Genomic DNA, 23,449 nt, shown 5'->3' on the forward strand with positions numbered 1-23,449 from the left:
ACTTTGCAATTCTATGGAATGATATAGCGAGATAGAAATAAATGCAGACCTTGATTTACAGGTCATGGGAGTTTCATACAGTATAAACAATTCTGTGCCTTAGTGTGATGTGTGGACATAGAGGATGTGGCTCCACAGGATGTGGTTAAAAGATTCAAGATGGCAGCAACAACAGTATGGTTGATGAGCCCTCCCTCCCCTCTCCCCATTTTTATGGGCATTGAATGCAGTGAATCCCAGGTTGGAAGGTCATCCTGAAAGAGAAGTTGAAATGGGTGAAAACCTCATAAGTCTCACCCAGAGCTGACCCTGTTGGTGTCCTTCATTCACTCATGATTTTTCCTGGTCCAGGAACTCTGAAAACGCTACCTTCAAGACGCCATGATGTGGATCTTGATTTCTTCCTGATGTTTAGTGTGGTGGATGAGAATGAAAGTTGGCACCTGGATGAAAACATTGCTTCCTTCTGCACTGAGCCAGACTCGGTTGACAAGGAAGATGAAGAGTTCAGAGAAAGCAACAGAATGCATGGTGAGCGCCTTCCTCTTTGCTTCCTTCTTCGGCTGGGGCTAGTGTTTTGCCTATGAATAAGAAGGTCCCCAAAGAAGCAGACAAAACATTCAGACTTTATTAAATACAGGGGAGTTATTGTTCCTGGGAAAATGTCTTGTCTAGCATATATGGATATTTCAATGTATGTTACCCAAGTGTAAAGTGATTCTAAGAGGTTGATGAAAATGCCAGTAAGTTTGTGAGAAGGAATCAATATGTTTGAAATTAATATTGCACCTTCTGATGCATTTTTTAGAGCAGTACCCCTCCCCTGTTCATTAGTTTTTGATGAAAAGCACAAATACCCAGAATTTCACTATTAAAGTTATAACTCCCATATGATGGTGGTGGCTTTAATTTTCCAAATGTTAAAGTACTTCAATAAGTACTGAAATGAAACTGATACTGATAATAGCATTTAGCATTGTGTGCTTAACTAGAGAGTTATTATTTCGCTCTCTTGACTCAAGCCTTCAAATTCTTGGTTTTGTCTATACTGTACTTAAAATGTGATTATTTTTTCAGCACTGAAGGCAGCAAGTCAAAACATAAAATTGATTGCAGTTGTCTTGGGAAAATATGTTTAATTCTTCTTCTTTTTAGATGGCTGGAAATGCTTTTGCATGTGTGTGGAAAACAAGGATCAAATGGGATTTTTGCTGTTGTTCAGATATCAATAAACATATAAAATATTTGAAAATTTGCAAAAAAGTAATAAAAGAGCCAAATGGGAAAAATAAACATTTAAATGATTCATATGTTCATTCGTTGGCTTCGTTGCAGCTTTTGAAACTCTGGAGAGCCTGTGTGAATTTGGAGGAGGTCTTCATAGAAACAAAGTTCACAATGTATTACTATCATAAGTATTAAAATGTCATAAAAATAAAACTTAAATAACATGTTATATATTTAGAAGAGAGAATTAAAATATTTTTCACTGGCTTTAGTTTTTAAGGAATATACAATATATTTAATAAACCCACTTAACAAAAAATATCCAGAAAGGGTATTAGTTGGCCATCGTCTTTCCTTGGTCCCAGATGTCAAAGAACTGTAGAATATGGGCATGTCAACTAGCAATTCTTCATTACTAAAATAGTATTGTAGTGAATTGATTTCTTGAAGGAGTTAAGCGTAAAAATGTTAACGTGATATTAAATATTCTGTAAACATTTGGGAATTCTCAGTTTATGAAGACCTTTGGAAAACATTGTGCTTGGACCCATACAACGAAGATGGTCATGTATTTCTAAAGAGGAGTTTGTACTTCAGACTCTAAAACTTGGCTTTTACACTCAGTCACCTCTTCTCTGGCTGTTTCTCAAGGGAGAGGCAAGTTCAGACAAGAGGAAGCCATGCGGTCCAATTCATTACTGAAAAAGGGAGTGGTATAATAGTATGTTAATACTTGAAACTTTAGAATGGTAATATGATATTAAAATTTGAACAGTATACTTGTGTTTTATTTGTTTATTTGTTTTTGGCTGTGTCTTTTTTTTCTCCCTTGTTTCTTGGGGGGTTTTTTGGTGTTTTTTTTTAACTTTTCGATTGTTTTTAAGCATATAATTGGTTTTATAATAATCTATAGGTTACATATACTGTGTGTTTATTATTAAACAATTAAGAGGCATTGCTTTTTAGGAAAATGCAAGTACAATTCTTTTTTTCTTTTTTTTTAAGGAACGGACCCACAGCAGTCCTGTTCTGCCTTATTTAGGGGTGAACCCTGGGGGAACTTCCCCAGCACTGCTACTTTTCTCTTTCTTTCTGCAGCCATTAATGGTTTCATCTTTGGGAACCTCCCTGAGGTCACAATGTGTGCCGGAGATCGGGTCTCGTGGCATCTCTTTGGGATGGGCAATGAGATTGATGTCCATACTGCCTTCTTCCATGGACAGACACTGATCAGTCGAGGACACCGGTCCGATGTGGCCTCCCTTTTCCCAGCAACCTTCGTGGCAGCTGAAATGGTCCCTCACAATGTTGGGAAATGGCTGTTGACCTGTGAGGTTTCTGACCACTTGCAAGGTGAGCCCCCAAGCCCTTGGAAGTCACCCAGCACCAAGGAGAACCAAGCTCTTCTCCATTTGGCCTGAGCATGGAGTAGAAGTCCTTGAGAAGAGAGAACCAAAAACATTCCTCTTTCAGAGCTCTCACTGTTGTCTGTGAGATATGGTCAAAAAAGTCAAGATGTTAGCTGTGACGGTGCAGTGAAAGAAGCTGTTCTTTTCATGTGTGAATTCTATCAGACCATCATCATCAGCTGCCATCTCAACTTTTTGATCATATTTTGAGGACATCTTAGTATCGTTGAGGAAGTACTTTATAATGAAAGATGAAAGAGGACAGTCCTTTTGTTTTGGCTGAAAACAATCAGATACCACAGTTGTTGCAGAAATGTATAGTATCCCACTGTGAATATTTTCTAGATCTAAAACATTTTCTAGTTTTTCTAGATCTAATGCTTTTAGAAAAGGTCCCTCTTCCCAAAGACGGGGGAAAAAACTAAAAATGACTGTGTCAGGATTCTGGCAGTTACCCCAATTAAATCACGAGTCTTAGAAGAATGTCTGGAATGATGGTATTGAATGCTGAACTGAAGTCTACAAAGAGGACCCTTGCGTAGATATTTGGAGATTCAAGGTGTTGAAGGATCTAATGCAGAGGCATATTAACAGCATCAGATAATTTGCTCAGTATGCAAATTGCATGGGATCTAACAGCAGATCCGTGATGGTTTTCAGGTGGGACAGCACAAACCTTTCAAAGATTTTCATAACTACAGATGTTAGAGCAACTGGTCTGTAGTCATTCAGTTCCCTGATGGAGTGCTTCTTTGGCATTGGGATGATACTAGAATGTTTGAAGCAGGAAGGAACATAGCACATCTCTAGTGATCTATTGAAGATTCAGGTGAAGATGGGGGCCAATTGGTCAGCACAGACTTTTAAGCAAGAAGGAGTTATCTTGTCTGGCCCTGGTGCTTTTCCTGGTTTCTGTCTGTGAAATAGATGTTGCACTTCTTTTTCTGTGATCACCAGAGGTTGTGAACCCAATGGGTTGGGGCCAGTTGTAGGAGGCTTGGCTGTTGTTGGTATGTTTGAGATGTGGGTTGTGGACAGGGGTGGGATTCTACCAGTTCGCACCTATTCGCTAAAACTGGTTGTTAACATTCTAAGCAGTTGGGAGAACCGGTTGTTAGAAGAAATTACTGGCCTAATCCTGTAAGGAAGGCAGGAAGGAAACATTCTGGTGTTGCTTACAGAAACTGCCTCTCCATTAACCCTTATTACATTCTTGGCAGGACTAGACTTCCTGTCTCAGGAACTTCTCTGGAGCTTTTTTCCCCCTCCTTTGCTGGTACTTTGCTTGTGTGGAGTGACCATTCAAAGTTACAATGGCACTGAAAAAAGTGACTTATGACCATTTTTCACACTTACGACTGTTGCAGCATCCCTACAGTCATGAGAGGCCAGGCGAGGAGATGCATGCCTCGATGTGAGTGATATTGAGTTGGCCAAGCCCAGCTAATAACATGACCACCAAGCCACAACCACCAACCAAGCCACGCCCACAGAACTGGTTATTAAAAAATTTGAATCCCACCCCTGGTTGTGGAGATAGGTGGCTATAGTTTCCTTTCAAACCTGCAGTAAAACACATTCAGGTCATCTGCTAGCTGTTGATTTCCTTCTGCCTGGGAAGGAGGTTTGCTGTAGCCAGTGATGTTTTTAAGAGCTTGCCACATGTTTGATGGTTCATTTGGTGAGAACTGATTCCTTAACTTTTCAGAGTAGCTTCTTTTTTGCTGCTCTGATCTCTCCAGTTAATATGTTTCTGGCCTGATTGTGTATCATTCTGTCACCTTTTCTGTAGGCTTCCTCTTTGGAACAACTGTGAATCAAGGTTTATTGTTACTATATATTTGCAGGTTCCTTGTTGGTACACATAAGTCTTCTCAGAAGCTGACATATGATGTTACAGTATCTGTGAGCTCATCTAGGTCTGCAGAGGTATCTTCAAAAACATTCCAATCAGTGCAGTCAAGGCAAGCCTGGAGCTGCAACTTTGCCTCATCCCACCAAGTCCTCTCTGATTTAATTGTTGGTTTCATGGTTTTACGTTTTTGTCTGTAAGCAGGTACAAGGTGAATCATGCAGTGGTCAGAGTGTCTCACAGCTGTTTGTGGTAAAGACCTATAAGCATCTTTTACTGTTGTGTAGCAGTGGTCTAAAGTATTTTTGCCTGTGGTGGGACAATTTACATGCTGGAAATATTTTGGGAGCTCTTTCCTAAAATTTGCTTGATTGAAATCCCCTCAAATGATGGGAAGGGAATCTGGGTGTTTGGCTTCAGCCTGCGTAATTTGATTAGCAAGAGTTTGTAATGCCTTGTTTACACAGGCTTGTGGAGGAACATACACAGCTATTAGGAGAAATGAGGAAACTCACGTGGAGAATAAAATGGCTTGGTATGTAAAGATTCTAAATTTTCATCACAGAATTTATTATATATATATATTCTTAAGTTTTCGCTGGTATTTATATGTATGGTATTCAGCTTTGTTCGGGTATTTTCCCACATCGTTATAGTTGTGCTTTTAAAATTGGAGCAACATTTCGGCAGAATCTCATCTGCCATCATCAGGCTTCTGTATTGTGTTCGACTCACAACTATAATGACGTGGGAAAATACCCGAACAAAGCTGAATACCACATATATATATATACATATAGTTATACATATATGGCAGATGAGATACATTAAACATACATACATGTGTCCTTGTTTTCACAACTATAATGAGGAAAATAAACAAAGTGAACCATATATATAATAAATTTTATATATATTATATTATATGTATATGTATATTATATTTTGTTTTTTTTATATATATATATATATATATATATATATATATATATATATATATATATATATATATATATATATATATATATATATATATATATATAATATACATACATAATATAATAATATACATATAATATATATACATATATATACATATATATAAACACACACACACACACACACACACACACACACACATACATACATACATACATACATACATACATACATACACCTCAAGCATGGCTGCAGGCATGGCTGGCTGGGAGTTGAATGAATGAATGAATGAATGAATGAATTCTTTATTGGCCAAGTGTGATTAGACACACAAGAAATTTGTCTTGGTGCATATGCTCTCAGTGTACATAAAAAGAAAAAAACATTGGTCAAGAATCAAGGTACAACACTTAATGATAGTAATAGGGTACAAATAGGCAATCAAATCATACTAGAAAACAGTCAATATAAATCGTAAGGATACAAGTGACAAAGTTACCGTCATACAGTCACAAGTGGGAGGGGATGGGTGATAAGGAGTGATGAGAAGATTAACAGTAATAGTAGTGCAGACTTTGTAAATAGTTGGACAGTGTTGAGGGAATTATTTGTTTAGCAGAGTGATGGCGTTGGGGGAAAACCTCCCCTTGTGTCTAGTTGTTCTGGTGTGCAGTGCTCTATAGCGTCGTTTTGAGGGAAGGAGTTGAAACGGTTTATGTCCGGGATGTGAGGGGTCTGTAAATATTTTCACAGCCCTCTTTTTGACTCGTGCATTATACAGGTCCTCCATGGAAGGCAGGTTGGTAGTAATTGTTTTTTCTGCAGTCCTAATTATCCTCTGAAGTCTGTGTCTGTCCTGTTGGGTTGCAGAACCAAACCAGACAGTTATAGAGGTGCAGATGACAGACTCAATAATTCCTCTGTAGAACTGGATCAGCAGCTCCTTGGGCAGTTTGAGCTTCCTGAGTTGGCGCAGAAAGAACATTCTTTGTTGTGCTTTTTTGATCACATTTTTGATATTAGGTGTCCATTTTAGGTCTTGAGATACGATAGAACCTAGAAATGTGAAGGTCTCTGGGGTGTTGAAGTCCACATATCTTCAAGTTGCCATGGCTGGGAAAGCCTGCCTCAGGGCAAACCATGAGAGACAGGGAAAGAGAGACAGAAGGCTCTTCAGAGGCTGGGCTCTAGTTCAGCCCCAGATTTCTAATAAGAACTAGCAATCGATTGCTGATTGCAGGTAGTCCTCAACTTATAACCATTTAGTGACCCTTCGAAGTTACAATGGCACCAAAAAAGTAAGTTATGACTGTTTTTCACATTGTAGCATCTCCATGGTCACATGATCAAAATTCAGCCACTTGGCAACTGACTCATCTTTATGACGGTCGCAGTGTCCTGGGATCATGTGATCCCCTTTTGTGAATTTCTGACAAGCAAAGTCAGTGGGGAAAGCAGATTCACTTAACAACCGTGTTACTAACTTAACAACTGCAGAGTTTCACTTAACAACTGTGGCCAGAATGGTCATAGGACAAAATCCACTTCACAGCTGCCTTACTTAGCAAAGGAAATTTTGGGCTCAATTGTAGCTGTAAGTTGAGGACTACCTATACTTGAGTATTTAAGAGACTGAGGGAATTTTCTCTCCATCCCTCTTCGAGATATGGTTTAGGCTTTTTAATCCTCAAATATTTCTAATAAGTCTGACTTTTATTTTAAATACAATGACTGATTATTAGCATTTGTTGATAGCTGGGCTAAGCTCATTCTCTGTAGCCAAGGCAACTATACTATAAGGCTTTTGCTCTGTTTAAAGAGATGTTCTGCTATTTAGCTACTCATTATTCTTTCAGCAATCTACTGCTGTTCAGGAGCACACCCTTTAACACAGTGGTCGCCAACCAGTGGGCTGTGGACTACTGGTGGTCCTTGAGAAAATTTTGGTGGTCCGCAGAGAAATGTCACCCCCAAAGCACAGGACTCTGCAAGGCATCCTGCTCCAAGAGGCTGCGCCGGTGCAACAAATCTCACAAAGACTCATTCCTGGTGGAGTTTGGGGGAGAGAAAGAAAGACTTCTGCTGCTTTCCTTGTATGAAGTCAAAAGTCTCTCTCTCTCTCTCTCCCCCTGAGAACGGAGTTGGAGATGGTATCCTGCAATCCCAAATAAAGAATGATCGATCAGTAGGAAAACGGGGTGGGGAATTTTCCTGCAGACTTTTTTGGGATTTTCCCAGGGTCTCTGGTCGGCGGGATTTAAAATTATGAGTTTGGTGGTGCCTGAGGTCCAACAGGTTGGTGACCCCTGCTTTAACAAATGCTCCGGATGAATTTGAATCTCCAGTACATGCTGAAAAAATAAATGGTCTCTGCAGCACCATAATAACAATTTTGGGAATGTTTGTGTGGCATCCCTCAGAAATAGAACCGTATCTCCGCTCCGATCTTTTCTGGAGGATCCTTGCAGTCTTTAATGCAGGCAATACAATCCAGCTATGAGAAGAAGTGGAGAGGACAGTCTACTGGAGAATCAAAGAGATCACTTAATGACTTCCTGATTAATCTATCAAATCAGTATTGGATTTCTGAGTTGAACATTTAAGTTCCAAAGCTGCTGTGTTTGTACAACTCTCTAATGTGCAGATAGACCGTTAAGTTCCTTGTATCTGGAAAACTGAACAACCTAATTTAATTCATTCGATTGAGCCTGACCCAGTTGCCTCTGGGTGACATCCAGGACAAATAAACAGCATAAAAAGAATGTAAGGTTCCAGGGTTACCTGAGCCAAAGATAGTGAGACTCAAGAAAGGCTTGGAAAATAACAGCTTTATTTGTACAAAGAAGAGCTGGGTAGACTTATTCCATATGCATATAGACAACAAACATGCATGGACAAAAGCCACACCTAGGAAAATATGTCTAGGATCTCATACACTCATTTAGCCAATCAGAGACAGAAGTTTGCAACGTCTCACCCATGCCGCCACCCCTTATCCATGGAGCATTCTTTATCCATGCTCTGTCTATGCTTGGTTATCTTACAGAGCATCCCTTGTAGCCTTGTGTATTCGTTGCTCCTAGGCAGCCCCCTTCTCTGGCCCTGTTTATCTATGGAGCAGGAGGCTCCTGGGAACTGTTTTGTTGTTCTGTATCCAAGGATGTGCCAAGCTCTGAAGCAAGTAACAGAAGAGAGAAACCTGATAGCAAAGGATGCAATTCTTTTACAGAATTAATTCCAAACAAATAATTACTAACCATAGCAAAATAGCACAAGCAATTCTTAACAGAAGCAAATAGCAAAGGTTAGATTTATTCGTGTCACTATGTGCTAATTATCATACGATAGAACCACATCCCCAATCAGCGAATTCAATTGATACAAATTCTTTTTCTGCATCTTCTGAACTGCTCTCTTTTCTTCCCCTCGAATTCTCCACAAATTGACCAAATGGAAATGGAGTCTCAGTCTCTCATGGTCTCTTCTTGGCTTCCACAGCGGGAATGGAGGCTCTTTATGAAGTAAAGCGTTGCTCCTATCAGGATTCAGGACCTGCCCTAAAAGGGAAACTCCGTCAATACTACATAGCAGCCAAAGAAGTGCGTTGGAATTATGGGCCTTCTGGATTAGACCCAAGTACAGGGAAAAGCCTGCATGAGCCAAACAGGTAAGTCTCTGTGATCCAAGGTTTCAAATGTGGTTTCCAAAGCCCACATGCTTCAGCCAGGTATGCATCTGTAGTGCTGTAAGGAGCATCATGGAAACACTGGATTGTTCAATTGCTGACTGGACTTTTGTAAGAAAAGAACGGGCTGAGTAACTAAATCACTACCTGAGTTGTGATGCAGATGCTTTTTCAATGAATGTTGAAACTGGCTTAACAATGATAACTTACCAGAAAGGCAGGTGAGCTCAAGTGGGCTCCAAAGAGAGCATTACCTAGCCCAGCCACTGTTAGAATCCCTGTTGACAGCCCCATCTGGAGAATTAGTTTTTGATGCATGTTGAGACTGTCACACAACGGTGTCTTCCAAACAGGTTTTGCACAGATTGAAAACTGCAGTGTTAATGTGGAGATACTCAGTCAACCAGGTCACGATTGCACCAAAGGTGCTTTTTCAAGAGGGAACTGCACTCTGGCTGAGTGCTTAAAGACTGTGCTGATCAGTTGGGTGGAGTCTTTACCAGGATCTTCAACGGGTCTTTATCCCAGTCCACTATTCCATCTTGTTTGAAGGCTTCCACCATTGTTCCACTGCCAAAGAAGTTCCCTATCAATAACGATTACAGACCAGTGGCACTCACTCCTATCATTGTGAAATGCTTTGAGAAAGTGGTCTGCCGGCATATCGTTTCTGGTCTTCCGCATACATTTGATAAACACCAGTTTGCATACAGAAAAAAATAGATCTACAGAGGACGCTATAGCCATCACTCTTCACACTGCTCTGACCCATCTAGAACAGTGGTGGGGGCTATGTGAGGATGCTTTTTGTGGATTTTAGTTCTGCGTTTAACACAATACATAGATTAGTGTCTAAACTTCTGGACCTTGGACTAGAAATCTGCCTTTGGATTATGGATTTCCTGTTTAGCCGCTCACAGCAGGTCAGATTAGGTAATCATACCTCTTCAGCCCTTATTCTTAACACTGGTACATCACAGGGTTGCATGTTGAGTCCCTTACTCTATATTCTTTATGTGCATGACTGCATTCCCACTCACGCTAGTAATACTATTACTAAATTTGCAGATACTACAACAGTGGTGGGACTTATACCCATAGGGGATGACTCTGTCTATCAAGGTGGACCAGTTGCTTTCGTGGTGTGGAGATAATAACTTGGTCCTTAACACCAATAAGACCAAGGATCTTATAGTGGACTATAGAAGGAACAGATCAGACCTCCAGCCCTTGCTTATCAATGGAGACCAAGTGGAGCAAGTGGCCAGTTTTAAGTTTCTGGGTGTTACCCTAAAAGAGGACCTGACCTGGGGGGCTCACATTGCAGCCCTGGTCAAAAGGGCCCAGCAGAGATTAGACTACCTGAGGCTTCTCAGAAAACAACAACTGAATGAAAAACTGCTGGTGACCTTCTACTGCTGCACCATAGAGAATATTTTAACTTACTGCACCTCTGTATGGTTTGCTAATTGCACAGTGGCAGATAGGACAGAACTCCACAGGGTGAACTTCATTTCCCAGAGGATCATGGGTTGCCCTCTCCCTCTTTGGAAGAGCTTTATAGCTCCTGCTGTCTTAAGAAAGTTCAAAACATTCTCACAGATCCATCTGGGCACCTTTTTCTTTTGAACTATTACCATCTGTCAGACAGTACAGGACAATAAAAACAAGGACAAATAGGCTGAAAAAACAGCTTCTATCCCAGGGCAGCAACTCTATGGAATTCTACTGTATAGTGCAATATTAATGCAATATCGGGTTTTCAACTCAATTGTATAGAATGTGAAGGAGGTTTTATTTTTATAGTTATAATGTACACCGAAGATGACATTTAATTTCATTGTACAAGGTGCAAGGACAATAAACTAAACTAAAACTAAACTAAACTTCCTTTGTTTTTCCTTGAAGACATTTCGATTCTCATCCAAGAAGTTTCTTCAGTTCAGCTTCTGATTCAGAACCGGGGAAGCTTCTTGGATGAGAAGTAAAAGATCTTTATTAACTTTATAGGTAATAAAAGTTAAATGTTTATTGGGATTTAAAGGGGAGGTAATTAAAGAATATGTAAGCTATAGGGGTGGCATACTCAAATTAGCAATTGGGGGATTTTTGCAATGTTTGAATGAAACTAGAATTTGTGGAATGATGAAATAAGAATATGCGATGAAATTGCAAATCTGACAGATAAAAGTTCAAAAGTATAATGATTATGAAGATATGAGAGCTATTTGTGATTCAGATAGGAGGAAAGTATTTGGAAAAAATATCATAATAGAAAATACGTAAAGTATTGGTAAGATATGAAGTTGAATATGAAAGATGAATGTGTAATTATGGTCATTTTTGTATGAAATGTGAAAACCTGGAATCATGTAGTTCACTAAAAAGAGATGTTTTTAAAAAAGTGGAAAACTGAAATAAAACTTTGTTTAAAAGAAAAAAGGATGGCCTCTCTGCCTATTAAGAGAAGCATCCTTCCTCTTTTTTGACATAAAGTTTTATGGGATGAACAGAAAATGTCAGGAATTGAATCTGGACTCCCTTGAATGCAAAACAGGCGTCCTCTTACCTACCAGATGGCTGCTTCACTGCTTCCCATCCTGCTAGACCAGGAAATCTCAAGCTGGCCCTTGAGTCCTGGAGAAAGAGCCCCAAAGGGAGCTGCAGGGGTGACATTTTCCTGCAGGTGCTCAGGTTTAGTTGACCTGGGCTTTGCCATAACTATCCTAGCTTCGCAAAATAACCACAGGGAAGCTCAGAGATGTCAGCAGCGAAAACTACGGAGGCTACTCACAGCCTACTCCAGGTGCTAAAAGATGGTTGAGTCTTCCCGTGCATCAATTTGCACTTGGTTGTATTGTACTCTGTGAACTAAAAGAGCAATAAAAAAGGTTAATTGGCCAAGGCAATTTGCATATTAAAAATGAAACTCTCTGCCATTCCTTATAGAGCCAGATTTAAATACTCCGTAACAAATCCGCCTTTTAAAAGCTCTTGAGATTTTAGAAATGCTGTGGCTGCTGGCTAATGCAAAAAGTCATTGTGGGCTTGTTTGTGTTCAGTTTCTCACAGCTGTTCTTTAAGCAAAATGCCAGTCAACTTGGAGGGACATACTGGAAAGCCAAATACGTTGAATATACGGACGGGACTTTTCGTGTGGAGAAAGAGCAGACGGAGGAAGGAAAGCACCTTGGGATACTTGGTAATGTGGCAGGATTCATCTCTAATTCAGTAGGCAATTAAAGTGTTAGTCAGAAGCCCTTCAGAAAGCTGCCCATTGCTGGTGATTATTTCCTTTTATTCTGGATAATGAAATAGCCCCATTCTGATATTTTAACAGGTTTAACAGATAATCAGAGTTGGAAGGGACCTTGTAGGTCATCTAGTCCAACCCCCCGCCCAAGCGGGAGACCCTACACCATTTCTAACAAATGGCAGTCCAATCTCTTGAAAGTCTCAAGTGATGGCGCTCCCACAACTTCCAAAGGCAACTTCTGTTCCATGGGTTGATTGTTCTCACTGTCAGAAAGTTTCTCCTTATTTCCAGGTTAAATCTCTCCTTGTTCAGTTTCCATCCATTATTCCTTGTCTGGCCTTCGGGTGCCTTGGAGAATAGCTTGACCCCTTCCTCCCTGTGGCAGCCCCTCAAATATTGGAAGACCGCTCTCATGTCTCCCCTGGTCCTTCTCTTCACTAGACTAGCCAAGCCCAGTTCCTGCAACCGTTCGTTGTATATTTTAGCCTCCAGTCCCCTAATCATCCTGGTTGCTCTTCTCTGTACTTTTTCTAGAGTCTCAACATCTTTTTTATAATGTAGTGAACCAAACTGGATGCAGTACCCTAAATGTGGTCTTACTAAGGCTTTATAGAGTGGTATTAGTACTTGCCTTGATCTTGATTGTATCCCTCTGTTAATACAATTTAGGATTGCATTAGCTTTTTTGGCTACTGCTGGCTCATATTTAGCTGGTTGTCCACTAAGACTCCAAGATCCCTCTCACAGTTCCTGCTATTGAGCCTGGTTTCACCCAGTCTATATGTGTACTTTGGTTTTTCTTGCCTAAGTGTAGGACTTTACTTTTCTCTACATTGAATTTTATTTTGTTAGATATAGTCCAGTGTTCTAGTCTGTCAAGATCCATCTGGATCTTGAGCCTATCTTTTTGGGTGTTAGCTATTCCTGCCATCTTAGTATCATCTGCAAATTTGGTAAATTCCCCTTCTATTCCCTCATCTAAGTCATTAATGAAGATATTGAAGAGTACTGGGCCTAAGACGGAACCTTGTGACACCCCACTGCTTACTTCCCTCCATGTAGACTTAGACCCATTAAGGACTACTCGTTCGAGTCCATCTTGTGGTGGTGCTATCTATTCCACTTTTTTCTAGCTTGTCGAATGCCTTGCTGAAATCTAAATATATTGTGTCCACAGTATTTTGCTGGTCTACTAATTTAGTCACTTTGTTGAAGAATGAAATAAGATTGGTTTGGCATGATCTGTTTTTAACAAACCCATGCTGACTGCTAGTTATTACTTTACTTGTTTCTAGATGTTGACAGATCTGTTTTTTTATTATCTTTTCCAGTATCTTCCTGGATATTGATGTTAGGCTGATTGGTCCATAGTTTCCTGGGTCTGTTTTTTTCCCCTTTTTTGAAGATGGGAACCACATCAGCTCTTTTCCAGTCCTCTGGTAGTTCCCTGGTGCTCCAGGATTTTTGAAAGATATGGTGCAATGGTTCTAAGATGACCTCTGCCAGCTCCTTTAAAACTCTGGGATGTAATCCATCAGGCCCCGGTGATTTCTATTCATCAAGATCAGACAGGTGTTCTCTTACTATTTTTTTTGCTTATTTTAACTTTTATTTCTGGTCTGTCTTTTACAGTTATGTTTTTGGTGGGTGGAGCTTTAGTTTCTTTTTGTGTGAAGATGGATGCAAAGAATGAGTTAAGCAGTTCTGCTTTCTCTCTGTTGCCTGTTACTTCCTTGCCATCTTCTCTCTTTAGTGGACCAACTGTTTCCTTGATTTTTTTCTTGTTATTTATATGTTGGAAGAAACTTTTTTTATTATCTTTGACTTTTGTTGCAAGTCTTTGTTCGTTCTGAGCCTTTGCTATCCTGACTTCGTCTTTGCAGATTCTGGCTATCTGCTGATATTCTGCATAAGTTGTATGTCCTTCTTTCTATTTTTTGTACTTTCAATTTGCCAGAGAGATCTTTGTGCAGCCATGCTGGTTTCTTCTTGGATTTCTTGTTTTCCTTTTTCAGTGGTATTGTGCTGGTCTGGGCTTCTATGATCATACTTTTTAGAGTTTCCCCAGATTCTTGAGTGGTTTTGCCCTTTAGGATTTTCATCCATGGAATCTTTCCCAAGTTCTCTCTGAGTTTATTGAAATCAGCTCTTTTAAAATCCAAGACTCTGGTGTCATTATGTTCCTTATGTTCATTTTAACATGAAAAGGAATGAGAGCAGACTAAGAATGAAGGACCAGCCACCTTTCTTGATGCTCATGTGACAATGCAGCCACGAAGAAAGGCAGACTTTGGAATGATCAGCTGGCAGTTCAACTAGTCAAACAGTAGGAAGAAAAACAGAACAATAAAGAGGAGACTAGCTTGTGCTTGACAGGAGGGTGACGGTTCCAGACAGTTTTTCTCCCAAGTCCAAAGAAGTGAGAGTTCACAGCTAGGAAAGGAAGTGGGTGATCCAAACCTGGGAAAGGTTTTGGATTCGGACTTTGTGCAACAAATTTAGGAGGTTCTGCGGTGATTCTGCAGCGATGTCGGCAGTTACAGTCAAAATGTCAAGGTGGCAATCAAGATGGTGCAGTCAAAATCCCACCAGGCCACCAATCTTGACTTTTGGGGCTATGACTCTGCAATTTTGGGCCCATGACTCTGCAATTTGGGGACAATTCCAGCCCACCGAACATCCTTGTTCAGCTTAACTTCTCTAACTCAACTTTCCTGTTTTGAAAGGTATTATTAAACTGTGTAAGATAGGGGCTTTCTTTCTGAATTTCCTCTTATTTAATGTTTAAATAACAACTAATATTTTGTGTCTGGACCTCAGCAGAGGACCTTTGATTGAATTGTTTCTAATGAAAACAATAACCAGCAGGCCAGAACTTTGTAAACATAAAGTTCTTAAAACTTTATTAAAACATGATTGTCCAAACTTTTGTCTTGCTCTGGGCCATGTTAAGTGAAGAGGAACTGTTCTAGTGCGTATAAATAACAAACTTCCTTTATTTTTAAATAGTTTCTCTAATCTTGTGGGGCCACATTGCTAGCTGTCCAGGGCCACATGCATCCCCTGGGCTGCTGGTTGGACACACCTGCATTAAAATAAATTATGTCTCTTGTCAATGTCTAATCCTTTCTATTTCCTCCTTTTTAATCACATTAAACGTGACTATTTGAGAGTAACGTTAGCATGTTCTGGGGGCCCCACCAAATGCTTTTAGGTGGCTCGGGGGGCCCTGACTGCACTATAGGGTCAAAATGTTTTTCTTTATTACCCAGATTTATCTAGGTTCTCTGAAGCTGGTTCTGTTGTGGTTGTAGCTCATCCAGCCCTCCGTCTCTTTCCCCTTGCAGGTCCAGTGATCAAAGCCGAAGTAGGTGACACCATTCAGGTGACCTTTGCCAACAAAGCCTCGTGGCCTTTCAGCATCCAGCCCCACGGTGGGTTTTACAGGAAGCCGCGGGAAGAAGCCCCATACCAGGATGGTTCGTTCTGCTAACCACTTTGTGTTCATTTTTTAATCTGTTCCAGAATGAAACACATATTAACAGGTGTGATCCTTTCAGTCAGAAAACAGGTCAGGCAAATTATGTTCTTTGGCTGAGAAACGGAAGCAGTTTCCAGTTTTGCAGAAGCAATTTTGTAGGAAGCCTTCATGTGGAACACTGGCAACTTTATAAGGGCCTAGTCCAACCTGGTGTCCCCCATGTCAACTGTGGATTATGGGAGGTGAAGAAAGCCAAGTTGTGGAAGGCTTCCTGCTCCTTCCTGCTTTAAAAGCTTTTTATGCAAAAAAATGCTTTAGCAAAAAAGCATCCTTAATCTGCCTTATTTCATCAGCCCCTTTGAGAACTTCTGGAAATAACAATGGCTGGTGGTTGCAACCCAACAATCCCTTTGAAAATGTGCTTACCTTCGCTTCCCCAAGAAAGGATAAATTGGAAATTGAGCTAAGATAACCCTTGCTTCCAGTAAATGGATATTGCAGTGAGTAGTGATTATTATTATCTTGGCAGACATATTTGAAGGCCCCCATTTTGTACAGGGTGATATGCCCATAGATGGAAACAGCCAGGGACATCTGTTCCCATAGTGCATTCTATGAGATGATTTGATGGACCAGTGACTGAAAATGTACAAATAACTGGGTTTTTCTCCTTCATTTTAAAGACCTACTCAAAAACGGAGCATCCATCAAGCCATTTGGCAACTTCACTTATCTCTGGGTGCTACCGCCGCATGTTGGCCCCACAGCTTCTGACCCCCCCTGCCTGACCCGGATGTATTCTTCTGCAGTGGATCCCACAAGAGACATCAACTCTGGCTTAGTGGGGCCCTTACTCATCTGTAGGCCCGGCACGCTCAATGAGAGAAACAAGCAGGTACCTTTTCTTGTTTGGCCATGCCTGTCACACGTGGAGAAATCATGCAACCTGTGAGGGAAGGCTTATAAATGAAAGGCAGAGCCTCTCTGTTTGGATGCAAGAAGCCCAGTTCAGCCCCAGCGTGCATCCTCGGGGCTGGGGAGGCCTCAGGGCCAGATTTGCTTGTGGGGCAGGCCCATCTTCCCCAGCTGCATCTGTTTGCCAATGTGTTGAGTCCCACCTTGTATGAGTCCTCTACAAATATCATTAGATACAGTAGATAAAAAAGCTTGCTGTAAACAAATCTAACTATTTGGGGATAATAACTGAATAATATACATACATGCATACATACATACATTACATACGGGGGGGGGGGGGGGGGGGGGGGGGGGGGGGGGGGGGGGGGGGGGGGGGGGGGGGGGGGGGGGGGGGGGGGGGGGGGGGGGGGGGGGGGGGGGGGGGGGGGGGGGGGGGGGGGGGGGGGGGGGGGGGGGGGGGGGGGGGGGGGGGGGGGGGGGGGGGGGGGGGGGGGGGGGGGGGGGGGGGGGGGGGGGGGGGGGGGGGGGGGGGGGGGGGGGGGGGGGGGGGGGGGGGGGGGGGGGGGGGGGGGGGGGGGGGGGGGGGGGGGGGGGGGGGGGGGGGGGGGGGGGGGGGGGGGGGGGGGGGGGGGGGGGGGGGGGGGGGGGGGGGGGGGGGGGGGGGGGGGGGGGGGGGGGGGGGGGGGGGGGGGGGGGGGGGGGGGGGGGGGGGGGGGGGGGGGGGGGGGGGGGGGGGGGGGGGGGGGGGGGGGGGGGGGGGGGGGGGGGGGGGGGGGGGGGGGGGGGGGGGGGGGGGGGGGGGGGGGGGGGGGGGGGGGGGGGGGGGGGGGGGGGGGGGGGGGGGGGGGGGGGGGGGGGGGGGGGGGGGGGGGGGGGGGGGGGGGGGGGGGGGGGGGGGGGGGGGGGGGGGGGGGGGGGGGGGGGGGGGGGGGGGGGGGGGGGGGGGGGGGGGGGGGGGGGGGGGGGGGGGGGGGGGGGGGGGGGGGGGGGGGGGGGGGGGGGGGGGGGGGGGGGGGGGGGGGGGGGGGGGGGGGGGGGGGGGGGGGGGGGGGGGGGGGGGGGGGGGGGGGGGGGGGGGGGGGGGGGGGGGGGGGGGGGGGGGGGGGGGGGGGGGGGGGGGGGGGGGGGGGGGGGGGGGGGGGGGGGGGGGGGGGGGGGGGGGGGGGGGGGGGGGGGGGGGGGGGGGGGGGGGGGGGGGGGGGGGGGGGGGGGGGGGGGGGGGGGGGGGGGGGGGGGGGGGGGGGGGGGGGGGGGGGGGGGGGGGGGGGGGGGGGGGGGGGGGGGGGGGGGGGGGGGGGGGGGGGGGGGGGGGGGGGGGGGGGGAGCCTTCTTTCTAGTTGCTGTAAAACCCTAGTGCAAAAATGACAGCTTTGCTTTATAAATCTAGATCTGTCCGTTGGTACATAATAAAAATTGCTGATACGCACACGCATACACAGTAAATTAATATTCTATTTAAGTGGTTGGGTCTTAGCTCTGTTTAACAGCAAGGTAGAATCACTAAGGCTGCCATTGGAGTTTTTTATAATTAAATAATTAAATGCCTGAGGGAAGTCCTCAGTGACCAGGAGAGGTTTAACCTGGAAATAAGGAGAAACTTTCTGACAGTGAGAACAATCAACCAATGGAACAGAAGTTTCCCTCAGAAATAGTGGGAGCGCGATCACTTGAGACCTTCAAGAAGAGACTGGACTGCCATTTGTCAGAAATGCTTGGGTGGGGGGGGTTGGACTAGATGACCTACAAGGTCCCTTCCAACTCTGATTATCTGTTAAAATCTGTTAAAATACCATGATTTAGCCCAGAATTAGGGTTGTGAGTCAAGGCAGTTATTAGTTGGGTCACCACGACATCAACTTTTTTGCTGTGGCCATTAACTGAACACAGCAGTTATTGAATGAATCCATTTTACCCAATTGGCATTTTTTTTTTGCCAGAAACCAACAAAAAAAAAAACCTGAAAATTGCTATCACGTGATCACGGGATGGCTGATGCTAGTACCGGGCATGGCGCCCAGCTTGATGCCGGTACCGGGCTGCGGCATAAAAAGGTTGGGGATCACTGCTGTAAACAGCCATAGACACAATTGCTATCCTCACGCGATCACAGGACAGCCATAGACACAGTTGCCAGTTGCCAAGTGCCCAAAATGTGAGCCTGTGACCATGGAGGGGTTGCAGCCATCAAGACTGCAACCAGATCATGAGTTGGTCATTGACTGGTCGCTAAGGGTCGCTAAGGGACTGCAACCAGATCATGAGTTGGTCATTGACTGGTCTCTACCTGTCGATGCCATTGCTCCAGGTGGCTCTGTTTGTGGCTTTTCAGGGGCTTCTCTATGGCCACTGTTAGATGAAGAGACTCCACAATATGCTAAACCGGTTAACAAAACGGAATTGCTGTATTTACCGCCTGTGATTTGCCAAAGCAAAACGCATGCACACGCTGTGGTTTACAGCATATATTAGAACAGTAGCTGCAGTCGCTTGCCTTTCTACCAACATCCCCATTATAGCTTTGTGACACAAAGTAATTTTATATTCCCTGATTTTATTCCACTTTTTTGTGTGTGGGTTAGCTGATGATTAGTAAATGGTTGTCCCAAGCAGGCTTCCTGGACCTGGTGTGCAAAACCAATATCACAGACCAGAGTAGATATTAGGAGGCTTTATTTGAGCCAATAAAGGTGGGGGGAGGGCAGGAAAAATACACCCCACTGCTTTTTATACAGTTCTTATGAAGCACAGTTTGGTTCTTCAAGAAAACAAAATTAAACAAAAACACAATAAAAAAATCATTATCTTTTACTACCTTTCTGTTCTCACCGTAGAAGTTAATAGGACTTTGCTACACAACTTGTCCCATGGAAATTGTCCTGTTGTTTTAATAGTTCCTCATATTTTATTCCCAGATGTTTTGCTATCTCTCACCTCTTTGTAACTCCAAGCTACAAAAGAAATTCTCTCTCCACCGAGCTAGTTGAAATAGCAAAGTAGACTATCTCTTCGGTTATCAAATGAGATGCCAAACCTGATATTCTCTGTGTTGTTTCCTAGAGAGGCATTGATAAAGAGTTTTACCTTTTGTTTGGTGTGTTTAATGAAAACCTAAGCTGGTATCTGAACACAAATCGGAAGTATCTGAAATACACATTGGGGAAAGAAGAACTGTTTGAGGATCACATCTTCAAAGAGTCCAATAGAATGCATGGTATGTCGATGTACCCAATCTGGGGGTTGGAAAGCCAAGATCAGCCAATTCAGGAGAGGAGGTTGGAGGTCTTGTGGCAGCTCAGTTTCTTACCGCAGCTCAGGGATGTGAGATCTCAGGAAACAGACCAAGGTCACTGCAGAAGCCAAAGTTTGGTTAGGCTAGGAACCAGGAGACGGTGAGTTCTAGTCCTGCCTTGGCATAAAAAGCCAACTGGCTGACTTTGGCCAAGTCACGGCCTCACAGCCCAGCCCACCTGTTATTGTGGGGAAAAGGAGGGAGTAATATATATGTTCATCTTGAGCTATAAAAACAATAAAGATGGGATATAAACAAAGTAAAATAAACTTCCATATAGACAAATCCAAGAATCAGAGCTGAGTGTGGTTCTTCTGTATGAAAGATCAGCAAGAAGTAGCACTCACTGAGTAAGACTTGCCTGAAAATTGTTTGCCAACTCAAACTCTCAACCCCTTAGTTTATAGCACGACTAGGGCATGGCTGTTCTCCTGCCTCTTTGAGGAGCCACATTTCATATCTATGATCTACTTGCTGGGTACCAAAAGGCAAGAGCAGAATTCTGAAGCCCGATTTTCTTCCAGTTCAAAGTCTGACTCATCAAACAGGCTCATAATCCTCAGATATTAATTATAGCAACTCAGATTTGTAAGGGTGGAAGCAAATATTTGAACAAATTGACAACGCATGGTTGTTTACATAGGTTTGACTTCGTCCTTTTTCTTGAGGAAAAGTTTCAGGACAGCCTTCAAAGAAAAGCTTGAAAGCAACAGCTCTCTCCATTATTGCTTGTACAATGACAACCTGCAAATTAAAGGCCAACGTGGACAATTCTTAGAGATCGTAGTCAGCAGTAGACTTCCTCTCCTCTTTCTGTTATGCTTGACCTGATTTCTATCCTTGCTCACCAGCATCACTAATGCCCACCTTGACTGAAAATTATAGGAAGTAAAATCCAGTGTATGGAGGTCACAAATTTAGGAAACCTGGTTTTTCTCACTTTCCAGTTTCTCAATTATTGCTTAAGTTTTCATCTTACAGCAGTGAAATCCAGATATGATTTATACATTTCCTTGCTTGGATGAATTTCTGTAGAACTCCAGGGGGGCTTTCTGCTTTGAGTTAGGAGTCTTAGATCCCTTCAGATGTTCTCCAGTGCTGTGTTCCAGGCCAGCAGCAGCCTCAATTCTATGTCCCTCCCCTCCTGCAGCTGCTGCCTGGATAGTCCTTTTATCCTGGACTGCTGATCTCCTGTGTTTTAGGCTGGTCAGCAGTTGCCATTTTAAAATATCTTCGTGTGGATCCAGCAATGGCCCATTAAGTCAATGAAGTATCCTCACTGGCATTTGCTCCATCTCCCAGCGGGCATCCTTTCAGCTTCTGCCCAGACTGGGCAAAGCATACCACCCCATGCCCACAGCCACTCCCTTGTTTTTATTTTGACATCTTTGAGTTGCCATGTAGAAGACCTGCTGCTTTACTTCTGAGAAGCTGAGCTATTGATTCTTCCCTGCTACCAGCAAGTTACCCTGGATTTGGAGAGGACGGCAGGAAGAACCACCGCTTCGATTATGGCAGCATCAGAGCCATAAAGGGAAAAAGGAAAAGAGATGGATCTGCGTTGGTATCAAAAGGAGGGAATGGGGGAAGGCTGCGGAGGCATCCATGGGCAAACATTTGCAAAGCAAAAGTAAACAGGCAAAGCCCCCAGGGAAAAAGGCGGGAAGGGGAGCAGCAGGCAAACAGCCGCACGGCCTGCCGTTTGCCTTCTATCACCCCCACCATCCTTCTATTGCCCCCACCATCCTGCCAGAACCGGTGAAGCTTCTTGGACGAGAAGTGAAACTACTTCTTCTTCCAGTTGCCCTTTGAGAAAAGCACCGCTGAGGCTCTTGCTGGGGGGGCACAGCCCAGGCATTTGGTAATCCTCTCCCCTCCCCTCTTTTTCTCAGTTTTTGATTTCTGGATTTTGAATCCTGCTTTCTACTCAGTTCGAGCGTTCCCAAATTATCGCTGGGTGAAACGTCCTCTGAAAACTGAGCCTCCTGCTGATTTTTCCCCTGTTTTCTTTTGCCTTGAAGCCATCAACGGATTCCTCTTTGGAAATTTGCCTCTCCTGGATACGTGCAAGGGAGATACCATTTCCTGGCACCTGCTGGGTTTTGGCAGTGAAACCGACGTTCATGGGGTTGTTTTCCAAGGAAACACCATCTTGATGAACGGGATGAGGCGAGATACAGCCAGTCTCTTCCCTCACACCTTTGCCACAGCCCTCATGCAGCCCGATAACCAAGGTAAAGGCTTAACTCTGTGCCCTCTCTTTCCTCTGAGAAACTTGGCCTGTCACAGCATTTGGAACCACAGGTCCCCATATTGTCCGTCACTTTTGGCCGGACTGGCTGGGCTTTCCAGAGGGTCTAGAATTCGCCAGATCTGATCTTAGCTCCCTTCCGTACTGAGTTTAAGATGAAGGCAAATGGCGTAGCACCTGCAGCCCATGGATACTATTTTATTCACCTATTTAGAGATGGTCTGCCTTCCTTTGCGTCTAGGGATTCGAGGAAATGTACAAGGGAAAGGAGGAAGTTGACATTGTAGGTTGAGCTGAGCAAATGCCCGGGTCTACCAAGTGAGCTCCATAATCGGGAGAAGACTTTTACTGAAGTTTTTGGAGTAGCGATCCAACAGCTTAACTACTACCCTGTCATTGCAAACCCTTCTTGAGAACTCTCTAAGGATGGCAACAACTGGTGTCTCAGAAGTTAACAAAAAGCCCACTCCTCAATCCCGGGGAAAGTTTAAGCATCTTTTTCTATTTAAGTCAGAAGATGCACACATGTGGTGTTTAAAAATGTTGGCCTGTTGCTAGATCTGAGAGAACTTAGATCTGCCTTTCTCAAAGTTGGTAGAGAAGCTTCCAGGGTGGCTTTGCTCGCATCCTGAGATCCCGGGCATCTTCTCAGTAGCTTCGTTTGCCTCCTCCTAGGCACTTTCGGTGTGTACTGTCAGACCAGCAACCACTATCAGAACGGGATGAGAGGCCGTTACTCTGTTCGGCAGTGTGGAGAAGAGGCCTATTTTCCAGGCCGACAGTATGGGACAGTGAGGACCTTTTACATCATGGCAGAGGAGATGGAGTGGGACTATGCCCCAGACCGCAGCTGGGAGTCGGAAAGGCACAACAGCTCTGGAGAGGAAAGGTATCGGGGGCTGCTTCCAAAATATTTTGTTTGCGGGAAATGGGATGCAAGTCAGTCATGTTTTTCCTACCCTTCTTGCAAAAACATGTTTTGGGGGGAATTCCCTTGAAAGAGGTTTAAATCAATTAGACTTACAAACCAGAATTTTGAAAGAGAGGTAGGCCAACGGGGAACGATCCTGAGGAAGGTAAGGAAGCTGGTTAGTGGGATGAGGAGAAAATGGGTCTTGAGAAGAAGAGCCAGTGAGGAGCTG

General features: G+C 44.1%; 1 protein-coding gene across 7 annotated transcripts in view; it reads left to right on the forward strand.

Moving 5' to 3' along the window:
• The window catches only part of HEPH (hephaestin), a 47,982-nt gene that overhangs the window by 13,256 nt on the left and 11,277 nt on the right, over window positions 1-23,449 (forward strand). For all 7 annotated transcript variants that reach the window (XM_026674625.2, XM_087972032.1, XM_087972029.1 and 4 more), the window contains 9 exons: window positions 352-531; window positions 2,326-2,580; window positions 8,926-9,094; window positions 12,175-12,314; window positions 15,716-15,847; window positions 16,533-16,744; window positions 19,825-19,978; window positions 22,078-22,290; window positions 22,983-23,196. In XM_026674625.2, the coding sequence (XP_026530410.2) occupies window positions 352-531; window positions 2,326-2,580; window positions 8,926-9,094; window positions 12,175-12,314; window positions 15,716-15,847; window positions 16,533-16,744; window positions 19,825-19,978; window positions 22,078-22,290; window positions 22,983-23,196 (1,669 nt within the window). The remainder of the gene's footprint in view (window positions 1-351; window positions 532-2,325; window positions 2,581-8,925; window positions 9,095-12,174; window positions 12,315-15,715; window positions 15,848-16,532; window positions 16,745-19,824; window positions 19,979-22,077; window positions 22,291-22,982; window positions 23,197-23,449) is intronic.

This window comes from Notechis scutatus, chromosome 10 (assembly GCF_049901735.1).
Source record: "Notechis scutatus isolate UNSWTSFEM ecotype Mainland chromosome 10, rNotScu1.2, whole genome shotgun sequence".
Lineage (NCBI taxonomy): Eukaryota > Metazoa > Chordata > Lepidosauria > Squamata > Elapidae > Notechis > Notechis scutatus.